Source organism: Macaca fascicularis, chromosome 7 (assembly GCF_037993035.2).
Source record: "Macaca fascicularis isolate 582-1 chromosome 7, T2T-MFA8v1.1".
Lineage (NCBI taxonomy): Eukaryota > Metazoa > Chordata > Mammalia > Primates > Cercopithecidae > Macaca > Macaca fascicularis.
The window spans coordinates 42,297,225-42,319,195 of NC_088381.1; the positions used below are offsets into that span (position 1 = coordinate 42,297,225).

General features: G+C 35.1%; 1 protein-coding gene and 1 non-coding gene across 9 annotated transcripts in view; both read right to left on the minus strand.

Moving 5' to 3' along the window:
* DENND4A (DENN domain containing 4A) overlaps positions 1–21,971 on the minus strand; it is a 131,875-nt gene that overhangs the window by 26,431 nt on the left and 83,473 nt on the right. For 2 of the 8 annotated variants that reach the window (XM_005559835.4, XM_065548068.2), the window contains 9 exons: positions 21,088–21,221; positions 17,873–18,008; positions 17,304–17,510; positions 16,766–16,894; positions 16,058–16,199; positions 15,547–15,675; positions 12,628–12,744; positions 11,727–11,858; positions 5,689–6,785 (listed from right to left, as the gene is read on the minus strand). In XM_005559835.4, the coding sequence (XP_005559892.3) occupies positions 5,689–6,785; positions 11,727–11,858; positions 12,628–12,744; positions 15,547–15,675; positions 16,058–16,199; positions 16,766–16,894; positions 17,304–17,510; positions 17,873–18,008; positions 21,088–21,221 (2,223 nt within the window). Of the gene's footprint in view, positions 1–5,688; positions 6,786–11,726; positions 11,859–12,627; positions 12,745–15,546; positions 15,679–16,057; positions 16,200–16,765; positions 16,895–17,303; positions 17,511–17,872; positions 18,009–20,964; positions 21,222–21,971 lie in introns of all 8 variants that reach the window. The other 6 variants (XM_073996076.1, XM_065548069.2, XM_015452965.4 and 3 more) reach the window with 5 other exon arrangements.
* LOC123575021 (small nucleolar RNA U13) lies at positions 12,192–12,295 on the minus strand. The gene has a single exon (XR_006700191.1). It is a non-coding gene; the product is annotated as a small nucleolar RNA U13 (small nucleolar RNA).

The window sequence follows — 21,971 nt, forward strand, 5'->3', positions numbered from 1 at the left end:
TATAGACTGTTTCTGGTATCATACCTAAGAATTCTTGGCTTAATTCAAGGTCTTAAAAGATTTTCTTCCTGTATTTTCTTTTTTTTTTTTGAGACAGTTTTGCTCTTGTTGCCCAAGCTGGCGTGCAATGGTGCGATCCCACCTTACCACAACCTCCACCTCCTGGGTTCAAGCGATTGTCCTACCTCAGCCTCCTGAGTAGCTGGGATTATAGGAACGTACCACCATGCCTGGCTAATTTTTTGTATTTTTAGTAGAAACAGGGGTTTCACCATGTTAGCCACGCTGGTCTCAAACTCCTGACCTCAGGCGATCTGCCCACCTCAGCCTCCCAAAGTTCTGAGATTACAGGCATGAGCCACCACGCCTGGCCCACAATTTTTTTTTTTTTTTTTTTTTTTTGAGACGAGTCTCACTCTGTCGCCCAGGCTGGAGTGCAATGGTGCAATCTCGGCTCACTGCAATCTCTGCCTCCTGGGTTCACGCCATTCTCCTGCCTCACTCTCCCAAATAGCTGGGACTACAGGCGCCTGCCACCACGCCCGGCTAATTTTTTGTATTTTTAGTAGAGATGGGGTTTCACTGTGTTAGCCAGGATGGTCTCGATTTCCTGACCTCGTGATTCGCCCGCCTCGGCCTCCCAAAGTGCTGGGATTACAAGCGTGAGCCACTGCTGGCCCACAATTTTTATAGTGTGCTAGCTCTTACATTTAGACATCTTATCCATTTTGTGTTAATGGCTGAATATAAGTTGAGTGTCTACATTCACCTACAGTCATCCCTCAGTATCCACAGGGGGTTGGTATTTGCATATAACTTATGCACATCCTCCTGTAAACGTTAAATCATCTCTAGATTACTTATAATACCTAATACAATGTAAACGCTATGTAAATAATTATACTATATTATTTGTATTTATTTTTAATATTTTCAATCTGTGGTTGGTTTAATCCATGGAGGCAGAACTTGCAGATACAGAAGGCTGACTGTATTTGCATGCAGATATCCAATTATCTCAGCACCATTTTTTGACAAAAACTATCATTTCCCCATTGAATTGCCTTGGCATCTTTATTGAAATTTAAATGACCATAAACATAAGAGTTTATTTCTGGAGTCTAAATTTTATTCTCTCATCTATTCATCTGTTTATCCTAGCAGCACACTGTCTTGGTAACTGTAGCTTTGTAGTAAATTTTGAAACAGGGAATTGTGAGTCCCCCAACTTTTTCTTTTTCCAAATTGTTTTGGCTATTCTGGGTCCTTCTATTTTCTATATTAATTTTAGGATCAACTTGTCGAATTCTACAAAATCCTGCTGGAATCTTGATAGGGGCAATTTTGATACATATTTAGACGCCAATGTAGGGAGGGTTGCAGTTAAACAATACCGAGTCTTCAATTCCATGAACAAGGAATGTCTTTCCATTTATTTAAATCTCCTTTAAAATCCCTCGGTAATGTTCTGTAACTCTACAATGCACTTTGATTTGGATCCTTTTCAATTGACTGAGGTTTTTTAAAAGCCAAACATAGTTTATCTTGATGACTGTACTGTAAACACTTGAAAAGAATGTGTGTTCTGTAGTTGTTGAGTGTATATTCTATAAATGTCAATTATATAAAGGTAGCTGATGGTGTTGTTGAGATTTGTCTTGACCAATTTTTGTTCTTCTATCAATTGAGAGTTTTTAAATGTCCTACTAAGATTTAGAACTCCCCTTAATTCTACCAATTATTGTGTCATTGTTTTGAGGCTCTGTGATTTAGTGAATATACATGGATAATTATTGTGTCTTCCTGATGAACTGTTTCTTATAATCAATATTTTTGAGAGACAGAGTCTTGCTATGCTGCCCTGGTTGGCCTAGAACTCCTAGACCCAAGCAATCCAGACCTTCCACCTCAACCTCCTGAGTAGCTGGAACTACAGGTACACACCATAACATCCAACTCCTCATCATTTTGAAATCAGTCTGTTGCCCAGGTTGGAGTGCAGTGGCACAATCATAGCTCACTACAGCCTTGAACTTCTGGGTTCAAGCAACCCTCCTGCCTCAGCCTCCTGAGTAGCTAGGACTACAGGTATGTGCCACCATGGCCAGTTAGTTTAAAAAAAAAAAAAAAATATATATATATATATATATATAGTACAGACAGGGTCTTGCTACGCTGCTCAGGCTGGTCTCAAATTCCTGACCTTAAGCAATTCTCCTGGCTTGGCCTTCCGGAGAGCTGGGATTACCAACATGAGCCACCATGACTAGCCTAACATCTGCCTTTTAATTGAGGTGTTTAGATTGTTATCATTTAATTACTGATATGGTTACCTCTAGTCTATTTCTCTGTTCCCCCTTTCTTGGCCTCTTTAAGATTTCCTGTTCTCTGTAAGACTATTTGAATATTTTTATTGGCTTTTTGGCTACACCTCACTGTATTTTTTTAACTCAGTGCTCCAGGGATTACAATATACATATCTAATCATTTAAAGTCTACTTGGAGTTAGTTTTATATCATTTCATATTTAATAATATAACTATAATGAAGGTCTGTGGGGTAAGTTCCTTTATTACTGATGTTTACTACTGTCAAACATCTACACATATTGAAAATTCCATGAGATAATGTTACTATTTTTGTTTTGGACAATTATAGGTTTTTCTTTAAGTTTTGGAGGAAAAAAAGTAATCTTTTCTAATAACCAGCTATTTACCATTTATTTTGCATTTCTTTTATTCCTGAAGATCCAGGTTTCTCTTTGGTATCATTTTTCTTCAGTTTAAATAACTTCGTTCAGCATATCTCATAGAGCAATCCCATTGCTCATGAATTCTTTTATCTGAAAATGTCTTTATTTCACCTTCACCCCTGAAGAATATTTTTACTGGATATAGAATTCTGAGTTGACAGGTCTTTCTTTCAATGTGTTAAAGGTACAGTTCCACTAAATTCTTCCCTCCAAGGATTATGATGAAAAGTGCATGGGTACATTCAAATCTTTATGGCTCTGTAGGTAATGTATAATTTTTTGTTAATAGCTTTCAGTGTATTTTAAATTTCTTTAGCAGCCATTTTCTTGTTAGCAGGTGAATATCTGCTTTTTGGCAGTTTACTTTTGATGTGTGCAGGTGTAGTTTTGAGTTTACTCTGTCTAATTTGCTGAGTCTCTTGTATCTATAAATCTGTATCTTTCACCAATTTTGGAGGTTTCAGCCATTATGTTTTCAAATCTTCAAATATCTTTTCTAACAAAATCTCTCTCTTCAATTCTTCTGGAACTCCAGTTATCCATATTTCATTTGTTCCTTTTCATATTGTCACACAAGTCCCTGAGTCTATGTTTATTTTTATAAAAATCTTTTCTCTCTTCTTCTGATTAATTTCTATTACTCTATCTTCAAGGTCACTGACTTTTCATTGTCATCTCCATTCTGTTATTTAACCCATTCAATCAGTTTATATTGGATATTATATATTGCAGTTATAAAATTTGTTTTAATAAATTATATTTCTTGCTAGAATTTATTTTATTTCAAATGTGTTTTCCTTTACCTAAAGGAACCAGTTATGGGAGCTGCTTTAAAGTTTTTCCCTGATAGTTCCAACATCTGAGTCATCTTGGAGTTGTCTTTTCCTTGAGAATTGGTCACATTTTCCTGGTCCTTTATACCAAGTAATTTTGGATTTTATCTTGGACACTGAATATTATGTTATGTATCCTGGGTACAGTTATAATACTTCAGAGATTGTTGATGCTCTTGTCTCAGCAGGCAAACAATTGAGTTATATATTCAGACTGTAATTCATGTTTTACTTTTTGTAGGCTGTGAACTTTTGGTTCAGTTACTTAAGCCTTTTCTATTCCAGTTTGCACCTGTCCCATGACTGTGCAGGTCCAGGGTAGGGTGGAACCTGTATGGGATTCCCCTCAAACTTTCTGCACAAAGAGGCCTCTTTCTCAGGCTTCTCTGTTCAGGAAATATGGGGTTTCTCTTGAAGTTTTAGCTGCCAGAGGTGCCATGCCATGATGTGACTGCCCTTGGGGCAAAGATGCATGAGGAAAGAAAATGATAAACTCATTTCTGTGTTGGTCTCTCCCCAGAAACTCCCTGCTTTTATTTATTTTTCAGAATCCTTAGTTGTTTTTTATATTTTGTCTGGTTTTTAAGTTATAATCAGTGGGAAGGATGGGCTGTGGTGGCCTTATGTTACCACAGTGGAACCAGTATTTTCACCCCAATTCCTAAAGAATATTTTTGTTGAGTATAGAAAAATAGGTTGACAGTTATTTTCTTTCAGCACTTTAAAGACATCTTTCCAGTGTCTTCTGACATCACAGTTTCTCTTCAGAAGATCACTGCTCCTTTGCAGACAATGCATCTTTTTCAAGATTTTTGCTTTTTATTTCGTTTTCAGTTCTAAAATTTATGCTTGATTATTTTAAATACATTCCGATTATCTAGTGAAATCTTCCATCTTTACAGTTATTTTTTTATACAATTTCCTTTATATTCTTGAACATATTATAATTATTTCAAAGTCCCTTGTTAATTCAAACATCTGGATCACTTGAGGGTCTCTTTCCATTATCTGCTTTCTTCATTTTTCAGCTATGTTCCTGTCTCCTGGCACAGCTATTTTTAATTGAGTGACAGACATTGTACATTAAAAACTGTAACGATTCTAGATGATGTTTTATTCCTCCAGAAAAGGCACAATCTTTTCTCTGTTGATAAGAGTAAAAGCTATTATTTTAACCAAATCACAAATGACCCGAGTCAAGTCTACGTTGCAATTTCGGTCAGGCTTAGTCTACCTCTGGTTTGTCAATGTTCCTAAGGCATACCTCTGTAAGTATTCCAGTTGAGGCCCTCCTCCCTCTGGCAGCTCCTGAACTCTAGCTATTATGATTCCAGGACCATGAAACTGCTGAGAACTTGATTTCTCACAGACGTTCTACTTACTCTTCTCATGCCGTATCAAGTATGTGGAAAATGTCTTGAAGGAAGAAAATCTTCGGTGTATTTGAGGCCCTTAAAGTCTTCAATTTTGTCTCTCTAACCCACAAGGTCCCAAAAGTTCTGATAACGGAAAGCCTAGATTTACAACCTAGTGCTTCATGCCCATAATTAGCAAATCCCCTCAGGGAGAAAGCAGCTCTAGAACTTCAGCTCACCTCTCTAGAATCCTGCCTCTCTGCTTTCTAGTTACTTCAGCAGTTCTCTGATGACTTTAAACAGATACTTTCTCTATTTCATCTAGCTTTTTGCTCTTAGGGGAAGGTATGTAAGTCTACTGTAAGTTACTCCATCCTAACCAGAAGGGCAAACCACATACCTGACTGGTAATTTTTGAGGGCATATTGGACACACTATCTGGAAAAAAAATCTGCATCTTGAAGGAAATATTGAAATTCAGTAAGTACTTTCATGTAACACTAATTCTTACTCCAGCTACAAATCACTGTCTTTCAAAACTGAATTACAAATATAACCTTAGTAAATTTTCTTTTCTTTGAAGTTATTATTTCAGTTCCAATTCTGATACTTAACAAAACTTACACACCCCATGAGTCCTTTTTATAAAGCTATGTTTAGGAAGAATAGTTAAAACAAGTAAGAGGCTTTTGGTGGTGATGGGTGTGTATGTGCGACAGTAAAAGTAGCAAATACTAACCAAACTTACCTTAGATGATGTGGTGTACATGGTGAATCTTGAATACCATTTGCTTGCTTTCTCTGCAACTCCTTTTCCAGCAGTGAACATACTGTTTCTTAGAACATCTAGTTTAGGTACTAGTAGTGTATCTAAGTTAAATGAAGGTGATGAGTGGGTTAATGTATCCTGAGATTCTTCCCTAAATGGGCAAGTAGGTGAGAAGGCTGGAGAAGACCAAAGTCTCTCCCTTGGCTTCTCCTCACTTTTTGTGTAACTTTTAGATTTGGTAAGTCTCACTGGCCTAGGAGAATTAGGAGGCAGACTAGATCTTCTGCATGCCTTGACCAATGGTGGACTTTTCTTATTTAATTTATCATCACATGCCCGTTGTAAATCAATGCTTGGTGTACGACTTGTCAAAGGGCTGCTCATATTATTCATATACATCACAATTTCTTCAGCTAAATCACGCCTAGCAGATGGTGTTGAAATGCTTTTGCTATCATCTTCATCCTCCTCCTCTTCTTCTTTTTGCTGCTGTTCAGTCTCAGCAACCAAAAGAGAGAGGGGATCGAATCCTGTTGCAACGTCAGTTTTTTCAAAAGGTTTTACTGAAAAGCTGCTGTTCATACGTTGAATACTCTTGGGATTTTGCGTAGCAATACATCCTGCTTTTGATCCATCTGTTTCACTGTCTAAGTCTTCTAAGTCAAAAATAACAGGAGATTCCACTTTATCTCCCAAATAGTTAGAACCATCAAAAGGTGTATCATCATCACTAGATTCCTTTTCTAGACTGTCTCTTTTTGATCTTAAAGGTGGCTTCCCAATATCAAGAGTATTTGGTCTTGTGCTTTTTGAGATAACATTTGAAAGAATTTTTGCATCAGCTCCCAATTTTTCAACTATATCTCCAGGGGTGGCTTCCTGGTTAATTCTATTGAGCATAAATCCCATCAGTACCCCTCCACTAAGATTACGGTTTCTATTTCCCCAGACCACTTGCTGCTGCATATTAGTTTCATTGTCACTTTTATGTCTTTTCCTGAAGCATCTACTTTGAATGTTTCTTGTTCCGTTTGTATCCTCAAGAGATGATATTAAGAGCAGCTCAGGTGTGCTTTCTGAAAAACAAGTAAAGTGCTTTTAGCCATGAAAATATAATAGCAAATAGAAGTCATTTTAAATATTTAAAATTCTAGTGATGAAAACGATAATAGCAAGTACTCACTGAGTGTCTGCTATTTGACAGATACTATACTAGACACTTTACTTGTATTTCCTACTGTAAACATTCCAACATCCTTATGGGTTGAGAAAAAAGGAACACTCAGAGAGATTAATTATCTAGCTCAGAGTAACTCAGTCCTTAAGAGACAGAACTGAGATTCAAATTCAGATTTGTCCAATTATAAAGGGTATGCTCCTAGACATTAGGATGTATCGCTTTTTAAAGATGTCATCAATTAAGATTTATACTTACTAATTCCACTAAATAAATTACAATGGTTTTACAATTGTGGCTGTACTAGATGACCTTGAGATTCTGAGTCTTCCTTTTTTTTTTTAATTTGGTAGACACAGGGTCTCACTATGTTGCCCAAGTTGGTCTGGAACTCTTGGGCTCAACAAATACTTCTGTTTTGGCTTCCCAAAGTGCTAGGATTATAGGCGTGAGCCACCATGCCCAGCCAAAATTGTGAATCTTCTGCTTATTAAAATGAAAAAAGAAAAAACATCCAAAACACAAAACAAAATAGATGTTAACTTTATCCATAAAGGCTATTTTTCAAAACTCCAAATCCTGAATAATTTTAGCTAAATTAATGTGGCTAAATAATTTTACCCTTGCTTAACATATTGCTTGCACATTTATACCAGTCAAATGTTAATGGCCACTTCACATTTAGAAATACTGTTCACTGCTTTCTACCAAATTACTTAGATGAAAATACTAAATTTTAAGCAGAAATCTAGATCTCTGATCGCTTTAATTGTTCTTACTATATGTGGGAGTCCTCTAAAGCATTAGTCTAGGTATAGTATCATCGACTATTCTTCTTATGTGCTTTATCCACAGAATTAGCTCTCTATAGTCAGGCAGGTATTGAAAATGTGCCTTTTCTTGTCATGTGATGTATGCAAATGGCAGGGCAAGAGAAAAGAGTGGATACTAGAGGTCATAAAAGCCTACATCTAATATTACTTAATAAGCATATACCATTAACAAGAAAAATGACATATCACAGAGGCAAAGTTTATTGTTTTTTTCATCAGCTTATGATTGAGGACATAGGAAATCAAGAACACACTTTCTTCTGATATTCTGGGAAATTTTCTGCTTCACAGGTTAAATATTACTAAAGACCTGGAGGAATCTTGTAACCAAAGATAATACTCTGGAATTGCATTTGCAAGGGTTCCTTTGCAAAGTCAGTGATATGCTACGACCTGAAGACCAAGTTGGTTATCAGACTTTACCAGAGGTTTGCAAACTATACCCATGAGCCAAATCTAGCCTGAGGCCTGTTTTTGTACAGTCTCAAATGGTTTCTACATTTGCAAAGGGTTGTAAAAATCATGCACCCAGAAGACTAGGTAACAGAGATTCTATGTGCCCTGCAAGGCCTGAAATATTTACTATTCGGCTTTTTACAAAAAAGTTTGCCTGATCCTAAGTTTACACACACGCTAAATTACACATGCTAGGCTGGATGCTGCATGCCTCTAACACAAAGACTGCAAACTATTTAACTTCCTTGGGCTAGGTAGCTCTATAACATAATTCCAGCCAGTTATATTAAGGTATAGTTTTTGAGGGTTTTTGGAAAAAACTTCTTTCCTGACAAAAGAAATAGATACGGCTGGTGTTTCTCTTCCCATTCTTTTTGCCTTGATTGGATAGGTGATGTGTGGAGTTACCAGTGGCTATACTATAATCATGGTTAGGTCAAAAGAACTGATGGCAAAACCCCTAAGCCAACATTTAGAGCAAGTGGTTACCTCCGAATTTCCTATTTGAGAAAAATAAACAGCAACTTCTTTAAGCACTGTTAATCACATATTCTGAGACTTAAAGCTGAAAGTATGCCTAGCTGATATACTAGCCTTTTCTCAGATCTTTGAACATGCTGTGGGATTCCTTTCTACTAAACAGCCTTTTTATACATGCTTCCTTCTGCTTGGAATGCACCCTCTCAATTCCTCCTTTCTGATCTCTACCCTCATTTATTTTCTACTCATATTTGAAATTTAAGTTTAAAAATGATATGCTGAAAGAAGTCTTCCCTGACTAACAACCCCAAACCCAAGACATATCTATTATATGTTCTCATAGCAACCTACTGTCCTTTTTCATTGTATTTAATCTAAGAATACTTTTGCATTTACTTGATCAATGTCTTCCCATCCCTTCTACCTGCTTTCTCCATGAAGGCAGGATCCATGTTTATTTTTTGTTTCTTATTATAATATACCCCCAGTAGCACCTGAAATATAGTAGAATCTAAAAGAATATTTACTGAATGAATACTGTCTATTAGGCAGTAACTGCAGCCAACAAACCAACCTGGAATATAATACATTATATTATAATATTAATGTATTATATTATGGGTAGTTAAGGATCAAAAGTAAAGGCACACTAAAACCAGAATTAGGCTTGAGAAACATCTCAGAATTAAACTTCTCTGAGGTTGAACACTCAGTAATTCAATATGTATTTATATCAAAACATTAAATTCTCAAGATGATCATGAGGGCAGGAGCAGAAGCTCACGCCTGTAATCCCAACACTTTGGGAGGCCGAGGCACGTGGACTGCCTGAGGTTGGGAATTTGAGACCAGCTTGGCCAACATGGTGAAACCTCGTCTCTACTAAAAATACAAAAATTAGCCAGGCACAGTGGTGCACACCTGTAATCCCATCTACTAGGGAGGCTGAGACATGAGAATCGCTTGAACCCGGGAGGCAGAGGTTGCAGTGAGCCAAGATCGTGCCACTGCACTCTAACCTGGGCAACAGAGTGAGACTCCGTCTCAAAAAAAAAAAAAAAAAAAAAAAAAATCAAGATTAATGATTTAATCCAATCAAACATTAAAACATATCTTTGTTAATTCTACTCCTGTATATGTATATATATATACACACACACACACACACACGCAAACACAAATAAAATATATATTTTATTTATATATATTATTAAATATATAAATATATTAATTTATATATTAAAACATATTAATAAATATATATATTTATAATATATATTTATATTATATATAAATAAAATATTCATATATTGTACTGCAAAACATAAATAAACCCGAAAAATGCTTTAAATCCTAGTATGTACAAGTATATAATAAGTATTCCTATATATCCCACGTATGGTCTTTGGAAGCAGTAATAAACCCACAGTACTTAACAGATGAGAGTTTTCAAGCCAAAAGCATCAAGGATAAACTAATAACTTTACTTCACACCAAAGAAATCTACTCTAGACTTTTATAAAATTCACTTGTTCAGCATATAGGGTAACTGAAAGCCAGATGATTAGCCAGATGCTTATTATTCTGACAAAATGTGAAGATCAAAGGATGGTTTACAATCATATTTAAATAAAAAAATTAAACACAGATCCTAAGAGGAGGGCAAGCATAAACAGAGAGCAATGAAAGAACAATAAAATAAAGATCAAACGCAAGTTAAGAGTTATAATTAGAAAATTAGTTACAAAGGACTAAATGGTTGTGAAACAACTCTATGACACTGATGAAAAATTTTTAATGTTTATGTTATAACAATTATCTAACAAAGAAATGCAAAATAAGAGTTATAGGTGATCTAACTTTGTTTTGTTTGTCTGATAGATAGAGTAGGGTTCCACAAACTTTTTCTATAAAGGGCTAAAGAGTGAATATTGTAGTCTTCGCAGGCCACGTGGTGTCGGTCACAACTACTGAACTCTGCTGTTGCAATGCAAAAACAGCCACAGATAATACGTAAATGAATGAGCATGCCTGTGTTCCCACAACTTTATTTATGAAAACTGATGTCTGAATTTCATAAAATTTTCATGTGTACTAAATATTAGTCTTATTTTCTGACAATTTAAAACTATAAAAACCATCGTGGCTTGGTTAGCTTGCAGGCTAGTATAATAATAGGCTTCAGGGCAAATTTGATCCTCGGGCCTTAGTTTGCCTTTCCCTGAGCTAGAGGCATATTTAACTGTGTTGCAAAAAAAACCAAACACCATTGCAGCAAGGCCATTTAAAAACAGAGATATTTCAGTCTAGACAGTACATGTTCTTCAATATTTTTTATATTACAACATCATGCAAAAGTAAGGTAACACAAAAAAAATTTATTAGGTAATCACACTACTAACACTAAAAACTCTGAATCTTACTTATGTCTATTTAATCCCCTGAAAATGGTCTGGTAAAAAAACTTTGAGGCCAAATATTATTCTACTTCTAATCTGACTGTTCTATTAACTACTGATAATTTATGTGACCTGCCAATCACTGAAGTATGCTTTAGTTTTCTCATCTTTAAAATGGTGCTAATATCCCCTTTGATACAAGCATTTCTATATTAATAAATATAAAATAATATATAAGATGACTTTGAAAAGAAAAATTATTGGGTATTGTTACTTAAACTATCTGAAGGACTATCCTTTTGCCTCTGGAAAAACAGGAATAATATGAAAACTAATAAACCATATGCTTCATCTGAAACTTAACTAGCTGTATGGTACCCTCAGACTCATCACCTCTACTGATCTCACTTTCCCCTTCCAAAAAGTACCAAGAGTCTAAACTCAAAAGAGTATACAAGCTGGAGGTTTGCCCCTATGCCTTGTATAATACAAGCTTGAACACAGCATGTTATAAAATATAGAACTCAAGTTACTAAGCTATACCATGAGAGGCTGCACAAAATATTTTTTAAAATCACCTTGGAGAATTAAGACTATTAAAAAAATAATTATTCACTAGTCATACAGATACAATTTATTCTGCACATAACACAAGTGTACTATTCAACTTACCCATGCTTTCTCCTGATATTTTATCAGCACTGTTGTTACTTGTACCAGTGAGGCGAACGATACTGGAAGAATTCTGATAACTGAGCTTAGGAAGGCAATCAGCACTTCCTTTTGCACTCTCACTCTCTGACACTGGAAAGATGAAAACAAAAATATTAATAAAATGAAATCTACATACACTGTAGGAGGTATCAAGAGAAGTTTTCAGTTCTACATATTTTTACTCGAAAACAGGTGATAAGAAAATACGGAACACCTCTATATATGTTTGTCAACCACAAATAAGTGATTTCACTTATTTGAGGCCTTGAAGTGTAGATCAAACTACTGAATACTGATCATGCATGAGGTCCATGTATAAACTTTATATTTCCTCATTTATTGTAAAGGAGTGCTTTTGGTGGAGTGGGGAAGGGGGTAAATATAATCACAATCCATTAAACAAACTTTTTTTTTCTTTCTTCAGGTCAGATGGGTAATGTGCTGATGTTGTAACAAGGTTCAAGGGTGGCACATCTCACAAACATGCTTGACTACCCAATCATCATGCCCATGAACTACAAAAGGATCACAAGCTTTCAAATATTGTTAAATCTCAAAAAAGAAATACTGTTTCAAGAAATGTATATACACTTCCACTAAATACACGTATTTTGGGAGTCACATAGCATTCATTCTAATGGTATTTGACTTGGGAAGTGTTTTGCCACTGAGACTATATACTTCATACATAAAGCATTTGTATGAGAGTATGTGGTGGCTGAGGGGGCACATAATGGGAGACAAGAAAGAGTTATGATGGAAAAATGGAAAGTAAAACCAAAACTTTTATAAAATCACCTGCATTTTCTATGAATATAAGTTCACAATTTTATACAATATCAACTTAAACAATACCTACAGGAACTACAATCACTGCCTTTTTTATCTTTTTCTTCTTGAATGTCTTCGGTAGATGTATCCCCTCTTCTAACTTCATCTTTAGATAATGAATTATATCCAAGATCAGACTGGCCACCTGGTAAAAACAAAAAGAAACAAAACTCTATCACAAACTTCTTTAGTGAGTGCAACTGGAATTAGGAGCAACATACTAGTGTTTCGATTTTCTCATAAATTTTTTCTGGACAACTTCCAATTTAAAGCATTATTTTGTCAGCTACCCTTAAAGCATTGTTAGCTACCCCTTCCATCATCTCTATTAATATAAGAAAGGGATGATCTTGAAATAATTTACTCTTGGTTCCACACTGTAGTCAAAAGTAACTATGTACATTCACACTACTATATGAGCTCCAAAAGACACAGACAAACCACACATTCTTTCTAGTTGAAAGTTTGAGTTTCAACTAAGCAATGGAGAAATCTGCAAAGAATTTATAACAGAACATTCACACATAGGTCACTAGAGCTAAATGTCTAAATGATTTTACTAAAAAATTGGATTTCTTCAAATTTGATAGGAAATTAATTTTTAAAAAATTTTAGCTGAATAATCATTGAACTGCATGTGAGTACAAATATATGGGGATGAGATAAAAATCTAGTGTTAAAGATATTGTTAAGAAAAGCAAAAGGGGCTGGGTGCAGTGATTCATGCCTATAATCCCAGCACTTTGGAAGGCTGAAGCAGGCAGATCACTTGAGCCCAGGAGTTTGAAACCAGCCTGGGCAACACAGTGGGACCTCATCTCTACTAAAAAAAAAAAAAAAAAAAAAAAATTTAGCCAGGCATGGTGGCATGCACCTATAGACCCCAGCTCCTTGGGAGGCTGAGGTGGGAAGATCACTTGAGCTCAGGAGTTCAAGGCTGCAGTAAACTATGATCGCACCCCTGCACTCCAGTCTGGGCAACAGAGTGAGATGCTGTCTCAAAGAAAGGAAAAAGGTCTATCAATATAAAAAAAACTTCTAATACACTGTTTTGCTAAAGAGACTCTGCATCATTTTTAGAAAATTGTTTTTACCAGATTAGTCTCAAAAGATAAGGTTTTGAATCCTAGTTCTTTATCTCAGGAGACATGTGATTTTAAGTAACAATGTAACCTTTTTGTTTGGATTTGAAGTTCCCAAATTTGTAAAACATAAGGTTGTTATTATTATATGAGACTATATATGAAAAATGTTTACAAGCTTGTAAAGCACTCTCTAAAGAAATTATATATCACTAGGTATTTAGTTTAATATTTTTGTTATAATTTTGAGTTTTTATTTTTTCTAATCAAACTTCAGGTCCATTTCTAAAGAAACTATAAATAGAAAAATCTGAGAATTATCTCGATAAAATTCATGCTTTTATTAGGTTTTGCACTATTTTAAGATAGCCTTTTTAAAAGCCACAGTTAAAAGATAAGATTTCTTCGTTTGTAAGAGATAATGCCAAAGGATAACTATTATAACTGATTAAAATCACACTGCATAATCAAGGAATAAAACCAATCAAGGAAGAATAACTATGAATATTACATTTCAACAAAATTAGCTTACATTTATTAAACTTAAAAGTAGGTATAAAGCAAGACAGACCAAAATAATATTGACATTTGCAGAGATATGGGCCTTCATATTTTATTAGTAATGCTTCAATTTTTAAAGTTTCTGTCCTTTAAGAGCTTGCTCTTATCTGTAGTCAAAAGTCATGTGTAATTTTTGAAATGTAATAAAAAGAACAGAATTATGTAAATAATTTATTTTTGCATGTCAATTGTAATAATAATTAAGAAGAGCTGATATACAAATCTTATACTTCTCTGAAATTAATGCCATCTTTGGTGCTATAATTCTAGCACTGAAGTATACAATTCTATATACACATATATAAATATATACATAAAATATACAATTCTATATACACATAAATACATATACATATATTATGTGTATATGTATTATACACACATTATACATATACTATTACACATACATATATAGTATTATACATATATTATTTTATATATATATAAAATTTTTTTTTTTTTTTTGAGACAAGGTCTTGCTCTGTCACCCAAGCTGGAGTGCAGTGGCTTGATCATGGCTCGCTGCAGCCTCAACCTCCTGGGTTCAAGCAATTCTCCTATCTCAGTCTCCCTAGTAGCTGGGACCACAGGCACAGGACACCATGCCCAGCTAATTTTTGTATTTTTGTAGAGACAGGGTTTTGCTATGTTGCCCAGACAGTCTCAAACTCCTGGGCTCAAGTGAACCACCCACCTTGGCTTCCCAAGGTGCTGGGATTACAGGCGTGAGCTACCACACCCAGCCTTAGAATGCTATATTTTTATATATTTAAAATTTTTTATTACAACTTTTAAAATCACTTAAGATTCAGAAGTTAAAAAAACATTACAGTACAGAGAGTTCCTTGATACTATTCACCTAGCTTCCCCCAGTGATAATACCTTACATAATCATAGTACATTGTCAAAACCAGGAAACTGATGTTGGTATAATACTATTAACTTAGATACAGAGCTATGCTTCTTTTTTAAAAAATTCTAATATCATTTTCATAATTTCAAAGAATTTATTATAAGAAAATGATAGGGTAAAGAGATCTATGTCTACGCAGAGTTAACTGGATTATCATGTATTAAATAGTAGAATAAAGTGATTTATAACCTCTCTTAAAATGTTTATTTCTATTCAAATAATAAAATTCCATATAGTTATTAAATCTAATATCAAATCAAATACTTAATATATAAAATTAAAAAGTGACAGTTAAACATATCACTGAAAATGAAAATGTAAAAAAACACAGGCTACCAAATCTAGTTTTAAAAATGTACTATAATAAATGTATACATAAGCATACACAAACCTGTACTAGATCTATCATCAGTAGCATACACTTTGATTAAACCCGTATTAAAAGGTGCCTGCTCCACAGTGTGTGTCCCATGACCACTATCCATGCTGCCATGACTAACAGCATCCAGGTCACTGCCATCTGCTTAAGAACACAATTTGACAGCATTTTACTACTCAAAGAGGTACCAAATATACACATTAATTTGTTGCTCAAGCTAATAATCCACCAATGTAATACTGAACATGAAAAGTGCCACATACTTAGCAAAATACAACTATAACAAAGAAACCTATTGAGAGTTATTAATGAACACGAAAACAACACACACGAAGGTGGTCAGAAGTTGAAACATTTAAACAGAAGTGAAATCCGGTGGTTTCTAAATGGGAAGAGTGATATAATTTGCTTAATAACTAAAAACTAAAACATTCAATATTGTAAAACTGTTTAAAATTTCTAAAAATGTAAACTGTAGCTAGTCAATTAATTTTGAAGAACAAGTAAAACACACATCCCTTACCTGAGAGAGTTGTTTGTGATAAGTGTGCATGTTTCTTTAAAGCTCTTTTGAACTGTGTTACTCCTAAAATAACATTTCTTACTTTTGTCCAGAGAAAATAGCCACTACGACTTCTTGAAGGCCAGGTACTTTCCAAAACAGCCTATTCATTCAACAAAATAAAATAATTAGTAAAATAATTTTTATAAGTGAACATATATTGGTTTCAGAATAAAGCTAAAGAATATCAAAGCAGGCCAGGCGTGGTAGCTCATGCCTGTAATCCCAGCACTTTGGGAGGCTGAGGCAGGTGGATCACTTGAGCCCAGGAATTCAAGACCAGCCTGGGCAACAAGGTGAAACCTCGCCTCTACAAAAAATATGAAAATTAGCCAGGCATGGTGGCATATGCCTGTACTCCCAGCTACTCAGGAGGCTCAGGTGGGAAGATCAATTGAGCATGGGAGGTCAAGGCTACAGTGAACCATGATTGCACCACTGCACTCTAGCCTGGGTGACAGAGTGAGACCCTGTTTCAAAGAAAGAAAAAATCAAAGTAGACTGTATAACATAAAAGAGAACTAAAGTCTTCCTTGACTGACAAAATGTATTTTATATACTTGAAAATAAATGCCAAATAACCTCCTGCATAAATTATTTCTGCCATTAAATTTAACACTGCATAATGACAAAAGTAATACTCTTTATCTGTTAAACCAAGGTATTTACCTTATTATAATAACCATAAGTAATGGCATTGGGGTCAATACCAGCTTTCCGCATTTCAAAAAGCACTCGAACTGCAAGCACCGGCTGATCATATTGTCCACAGAGTTGCATAAGAATGCGGTAGCATACCTGAAATACAAGTTCAAAATTGTACAGACACACAGATGTCACCATGTACACAAATCTAGAACAAAATAATGCATTTTAAACAATAATTGTGGCAGGGCACAGAGGCTCATGCCTATAATCCCAACATTTTGGGAGGGCAAGGCAGGTGAATCTCTTGAGCCCAGGAGTTTCTGACCAACCTAGACCACATAGTGAGACTCTGTCTCTACAAAAAAATTTAAAAATTAGCCAGGCGTGGTGGCACATGACTGTAGTCACAGCTATCTGGGAGGTTAAAATGGGAGGATTGCATCTTGAGCCCAAGAGGTTAAGACTGCAGTGAGCTGTGACTCTATCACTGCATTCCAGCCTGGGTGACAGAGTGAGACCCTGTCTCAAAAAATATATATAACAATAAAATAATTGTTACCTCATCAGGTGGATCCATCTTCTTTGACTGCATTTTTTTAAGCACATCATATGCTGTTTTCAGAGCCCTGACTTTTGAATGACAGACTTTCACATAAGCTGGGAGACAAATAAACCACAGTCCATAACAGTGGCGCAGTAGACACCTAGACCACATCTGAGGGATGGAAGAGTACCTCTTTGCAATTTTATGTGCTGATTTAATTTCCTGGAAAAAAATATAAAGATCTAACTAATAAATTTATGCACTTAGGCATCTTTATTTAACTGAATGCTAAACAAGTACAAGTCACAAGCTTTTATAATGTTTCCATAACAAAATATGTCTGTAATTAAAGTGTTTTCAAGTTTCTGTTTGCACCTGTATTAAACAGCATATAAAATAAATTTCTAGGACAAGAGAACTAGTTAATTTCTTGAAGTCAGATTACTGTATCTTCAGAGTGCTTTGGGGAACACAATAATCTAGTAATAGTTATATAAGAAGTGATAAAGCATATTATAGGAGGATAAATATTCAATTTATTTCTTGTTCTAAAATTTGATTACATGAAGAATGCGATAAAGTACCTGTTTTGTTCTTCTGAACATGGGCGAAGGGCTATTAGGACTACTTGATTTTGAAGGCAGTTTGTTCTTCTTTGCTTGTAGAAATCCTTCAGGTCTTTCAAATAAATTGTTCCTAAGAACTGGAAATCCATTATAGCTGTTTTAGAAAAGACAAAAAAAGGAAAAACAGTTCTCAAGCACACATAGATGATCACAGTGGTTACAGGTTAATATAATTATAACCAATAACTTCTTCACTTAGAATTTAACTATCTTTCTTCGTCAGGCTATGATATGTACTCAATAAATATTCATGCTAATGTTGCTCTTCTTACTATAATAACTAGAAATGTAATAGCCAAATCCAGACTCAAGTTATTTTTTGAGGAAAAGGGAAAAACATAAATGAACATGACATCCAACTCCAAGGTAACTTAAGCAAACTTTTAAAAGTTAGTACTCCTGTTAATACATAGCAAACATATTAGATAATATGACAGTTGGTAAAAGGTCCACCAAACTAGGACTCTTTCAAAAAGGGCAATCATTAATGTCATTGCTTTGGATTAACATATTTACTGTTGAACTTTCCTTCTTAGAAAGATGCAAATAACAACCTTAGGTTTAGCACATTAGCACACCAGACCTTGCTCTCACATTCTCATGAATTGGTTTGTCAGGTTAGCTAGTAGGTTCAAGGCATCATTTATGAGAAAGAAAACTGAGAAGGTTAAATAAGAGGAAGAAAAGGTTAGAATAGGTGCTCTATTAGGAGGTAAACCTAATAAGGGTGCTAGATCAAGATGCTCTGGACATTTAAAAGCTAGCAGCTAGGCTGGGTGCAGTTAGTGCGTGCCTATAATCCCAGTTACTCAGGAAACTTAAGGCAGGAGGAACGCCTGAGCCTAGGAATTCAAGGCTGTAGTGTACTATGGTTCTGCCAGTGAATAGCCACTGCTCTCTAGCCTGAACAACATAGTGACACTTCATTAATAAGTAAGTAAATAAGTGAAAGGCAGCAGTTAGGAAAAAGATATGCTGAAAGAAACCAAAATTACCTCCTGAGCAATACACTTAACCTGTTTAAGAATACTATATAATATTTTCTTAAAGGCATATAAATAGTTTCCATTAGGAAGAAATCTAACTATAATAAATGAGGGTAGACAGTATTTTTTATACATTACTATAGTCGAATTCCATAGAATAAGAAAATACTAGCAATGATTCAATGTTGAGTAGGAAACAGCAAAGAAATCCAGGAAAACCATGTCCCTTAAAAAATTCATTGTATATGATAAGATAATAAGACCATTTTGTGTGTCTTATTTCAAATGCCTCATTATTTTACATAGACAATGTAAGTTTACGAGTAATCTCTTATGAGGCAGACTTTGTGATCATTAAGGACATTTACGGTGTTTTCCCAATTATGGTTATGATTACACCAAAATTATATGAGTAGTCTGAAGAAAAAAAATGACAGATTCTAAAAAAACAGAAATGTTTCCAGATAAGTAATTTTCTTTTTATTTTTTGATTTGTCTGTTCCGTCGCCCAGGCTGGAGTGCAGTAGCTCAATCATGGCTCACTGCAGTCTCAACCTCCCAGGCTCATGTGATCCTCCCACCTCAGCCTCCTGAGTAGCTGGGACCACAGGTGTGCACCACCATGCCCAGCTATTTTTTAAAAATCATTTGTAGAGATAAGGTATTGCTATGTGGCACAGGCTGAAATAATGCGGTTTTTTTGGAAACAAAGTCTCGTTCTGTCACCCAGGTTGGAGTGCAGTGGCACGATCTTGGCTCACTGCAACCTCTACCTCCCAGGTTCAAGGAATTCTCCTGCCTCAGCCTCCCAAGTAGCTTGGATTACAGGCACCTACAACCACGCCTAGCTAATTTTTGTATTTTTAGCAGAGACAGGGTTTTCACCATGTTGGCCAGGATGGTCTTGAACTCCTGACCTCAAGTGATCCGCCTACCTCAGCCTCCCAAAGTGCTGGGATTACAGGCATGAGCCACTGTGCCTGGCCAAATTTTCTTAGCGTTAAAGGACTAAATCTAAAAGTAAAATTTAAATTAAAAAAGTTAAAACCAAACCGAAGAAACACAAAACTCTATTAGTGACACATATGAAAAAACAAATAAGCATAAAGTACAAAAGAGATTAAAAAATGAGAACTTGTTTAGAAAGAAAAAGAGAGGAAGAGAGAAATTAAGAGAAATATTTTAAATATCTTCGACAGAAGACATTTAAAAAGTGATATGAACAATATCATCACTGGATGAAAAGAGTGGAAATCAAGTGGCCTCTTATTAATCAACATTCATAAACATCTATCACATCACTTTTTCATCTGTAAAAAGAAGAATTTAATCCAAGTCATAAACAAAGATGTCTTGAAAAATCCTTTTTCAATGAAAATAACAAACTATGATTTAAAGGGTGATAGATGTGAAATGGTTTTAGAATATTTAAACAAAGTAAGAAAGTATTATTGGAGAATTAAGAAATCTTTTAAACTCTAAAAGAAATTACAATTTTAAGTAAAAATAAATGTATATTAGAAACTAAATAATGCATTCACCTCTATCATAGCCCTTATTTTACTGTGCTCAGGACTTTTCTCTCTTCTTCACTAGACTTGAAGGCACAGACAATGTATCATTCAAGTCTATATACTTAGCACAGTGTCTAACCACATTTCCTAAATTAACAATGACCAATTCCAATAATTCTGAATTTCCATGACTTAAAACTCATGACAAAAATTAGTAACTTAAAAAATTGTACAAATCAAGGCCACAAAGATTGATTCTAAATTAGATTTAATCTTTTTGTAAACCAAGGTTATATTAATCAGTGTATGTATGAGATGAAAAAGGATTGAAAGTGAGGAAACCAGTTTTAATGAAAAAAAAAATCAAAATTCTATAATAAAGTGCTGCATTTGAGGTGGGGAGTCTAACTGAATGTAATCAACATTTACAAGGACAGATACTTATGCAGACATCATTAGAGAGCTTCCCAAGTCTATATTATGCAAAATTATATATGTTTTCTTTTTATACCTCAAAGCTTAATAATGGATGTGGGATAAGCTTGCTTACCACCTAAAAATTAGGGATCTGTAAAGTTTGGATTTTTGAAAATACCACAGTCCTTAGAAAGCTACGTCACAGATGGTGGATTGCTTCTCTCTTTCAATCTCAAACATTCTGCCTCTTGAATACCTGTACTGTAAAGGGGGTTCTTCACCATTGGGTAGGTGGGGGATCTCAGGTGGTGTTACAAAAACAGTATGTTCACTTTTGAAAGATTCATCCAGTTCTATAAGTCGCACTTCACCGCTCTTGTCCATATCCACCTAAAGGAGTTTTAAAAACATATATTAAAAAGCCACATTGGTTAGCCAAGTGTTCACATAAAGGGAAGTGGTTAAATAAACCATCTGCACAATGGATACTAAACAGCCATTAAAAAAGAAGAGTGAGCAAGTTCTCTATGAGCGCCAAAATAATTAAGTGAAAATAGCAAAGTGCAAACTGTAAATAGTATATTACTTTCTGAATAAGAAACGAGGGAAATACACACACAAACACACACACATATATATATATATTTTTTTTTTTTTGAGACAGTTTTGCTCTATCACCAGGTTGGAATGCAGTGGTGCGATCTCAGCTCACTGAAACCTCCACCTTCCTGTTCAAGCGATTCTCCTGCCTCAGACTCCCGAGGAGCTGGGACTAGAGGTGTGTGCCACCACGCCCAGCTAATTTTTGTATTTTTAGTAAAGGCGGGGTTTCACCATGTTGGCCAGGATGGTCTCGATCTCTTGACCTTGTGATTTGCCCGCCTCAGCCTCCCAAAGTGCTGGGATTACAGGCGTGAGCCACAGCGCCCGGCCTTTCATTTTTGCTTATATTTACATAAAGAAATACTAGAAAGCTACTAAGAAAAGTACCTATATGAGGAAGAGGAAAAGAATAGGGTAGACAAGGATGGAATAGGACCCAGATGAATATATACCTTTTTATATTTGAATATACCTTTTTATATGCAAATGTTTTGCATTTGAATCATGAGACTGTAATCAAGAAATATTTTTAAAATC